Genomic DNA, 2295 nt, shown 5'->3' with positions numbered 1-2295 from the left:
GGGGGTCTCCTCTGAGGGTGCTGGGTGGTCCTTGGCCCCCCCAGCCCTGTCCTCGCCCCCGGCAGGGTCACGCTGCGGAGGATGCCCTCCATCCGCCAGACGCTGCAGGAGATGGGGGTGAAGGTGTCCGACGTCTTCCCCGAGCTGAGGCAGAGCAGACGCAGCGGCCTGGCCACCCCCAGAAACGGGACGGCTCCCACCCTCCTCACTAACTACCTGGACGTGAGTTTTTTCCCGCGTGGGGGTTTGTCCCCCCAACAACAGCCCCACACCCCTCAAGTCCCACCCGCTGCCCCCCACGGGGTGTTTGCTGCCGGGTCTGGGGGACCCCCCCCTCTCCTGCCTGAGCTGTGCCCCCAGCGATGCTCCCCGCGCCTCTTCCAGACCCAGTATTTCGGGGAGATCAGCATCGGTACCCCCGCGCAGACCTTCAAGGTGGTTTTTGACACGGGCTCGGCCAACCTGTGGGTGCCATCCTACAAGTGCTCCCCCCTCTACAGCGCCTGCGGTGAGTACGGGGGCACAGCCGGGACTGGGGCTGACCCCCCCCAGCCTCAGCTCAGCGAATGTGGGCAAGTGCCTCCATCTCGAGGGCCACTGGAAGCGGGCTGGGCCGGGTTTGCCTTCACACAGCCGGGGCTGGCTGTGGCTGTCCCGTCCCTGGCCCTGGGGCAGGCTGGGTTCATCCCCCTCCCGGAGGCTGGGGGAGCAGAGACCCTTAATCCATCCTGCTGTTGCTGCCTCCTTCGCTTTCTTTGACTCACCTTCTCCCTCTCCCCAGTTTCCCACAGCCGCTACGACTCCTCCAAGTCGCGGACGTACATAGCCAACGGCACGGGCTTTGCCATCCGCTACGGAACGGGGAGTGTCAAAGGCTTCCTCAGCCAGGACATCGTCCTGGTGAGTGTGTGCCCCAAATTCACACTCACTGGCTCAGCAAGGAGATGCCCACATACGGTTCTGCTCCCCCATATGAGCATCCCCTTTTACCCAAGAGTAGGGGGGGGCTCTTTGGGGGATTTAGCCCCACCCTGCAAGGACACTTTTGCCCTTCCCCAGGTGTCAGACATCCCCATCATCCAGGTCTTTGCCGAGGCGACGGCGCTGCCTGCCTTCCCCTTCATCTTTGCCAGGTTTGACGGGGTGCTGGGGATGGGCTACCCCAGCCAGGCCATCGACGGCATCACCCCCGTCTTCGACCGGATCCTCTCCCAGCAGATCCTCAAGGAGGACGTGTTCTCCGTCTACTACAGTCGGTGAGTCATGTGGGGAGCAGGTGCCGGGGCTGGGGAGGTGTTTGTTTTGTAGGGCAGTGCTGGGTTTGCATCTCGGGACTGGGAATGAGCCGTGGCTGGGGCTGTGGGACCTGGTGGGGTGTGGAGGGTGCCTGGAGGAGCTGGGGAGGAATGAGGCAGCACAAGAGGCAGATCCAGGTGGATGCTTATCTGGAGCTGCTGGACAGGGAGTGCCGAGGCCGGGAGCGCTGCTCCCTGCTCGTTTGTCACTGTCAGATTGCACAAAGTCACCAGCTCTGCTGGTGGGGCTGGAGCAACCACAGCCAGGAGCGGGTTTGGTGTTTTATCTGCAGACCAAACTGAACAACTCAAAAAAATCTATTGAAGAAAATTCTGCACCAGCAGCCAAACTCTTTTCATTTCTTGCCCCAAACTGTCGTGTCCCAGCATCCCACCTCCCAGCAGCACCAAAAGCTGCAGGAGCAGCGGGAGGCCTCACCCTGGCAGAGCAGGAGTGCTGCCCCCACCCCCTCCCCAACACTCCCCACTGGCCCCAGCAGCCTGGCAATGGGCAGTAACACACCCACAAACACATGCTGGTAGCCTTTTACCCCACCTAAAGGTGGATACATCAATACTGAAGAAGTCCTAATGATGCTGGCTGCATTCGGGGTACCGCTTGGGTCCCCTTGGTGCCCTGGGGACACAGCTCCCCTCGGGCCACGGGCTTATGGAGCATCTCTCTCTTTGCAGAGCTTCGAAGTAAGAAGACAAAAAGCACGAGCGCTCTTGAGACAGCACCCACTAACAGTCACCCCTGCACCCCAGGGCTCACACTCCGCAGAGCCCCCGCGCCGGGCGCTGCCCGCACGCCTGCCCCGCACATGAGCCAGCACCGACCTGCTCAGAGACCTCAGCATGTGTCACCTCCTCTCCCACGGGCTCTCGCACCCCTCTGAACTAACTCAGGGTTCCTTCTCGCTCCCCGCCGCGGATCACAGGGTCAGCAGAGCCTCGTGGCTGGGGCTGGTCCCTTCTCGCTGTTTTTTTTTTTTTTTTT

The 2295-nt window shown here is 62.0% G+C and overlaps 1 protein-coding gene across 1 annotated transcript in view; it reads left to right on the top strand.

Annotated features, from left to right (window-relative positions):
• The window catches only part of REN (renin), a 1939-nt gene extending 679 nt beyond the window's left edge, over positions 1–1260 (top strand). Inside the window, exons 2-5 of the mRNA XM_026864096.1 lie at positions 66–222; positions 385–508; positions 782–900; positions 1060–1260. Of these exons, the coding sequence (XP_026719897.1) occupies positions 66–222; positions 385–508; positions 782–900; positions 1060–1260 (601 nt within the window). The remainder of the gene's footprint in view (positions 1–65; positions 223–384; positions 509–781; positions 901–1059) is intronic.
• Positions 1261–2295: the final 1035 nt, after the last annotated feature.

The sequence above is a fragment of the Athene cunicularia genome (assembly GCF_003259725.1).
Source record: "Athene cunicularia isolate RWA chromosome 26 unlocalized genomic scaffold, athCun1 chr26_part1, whole genome shotgun sequence".
NCBI classification, from domain to species: Eukaryota; Metazoa; Chordata; class Aves; order Strigiformes; family Strigidae; genus Athene; species Athene cunicularia.
The sequence above is the reverse complement of the archived record's forward strand: the minus strand, read 5'-3'. Positions and strand labels throughout refer to the sequence as shown.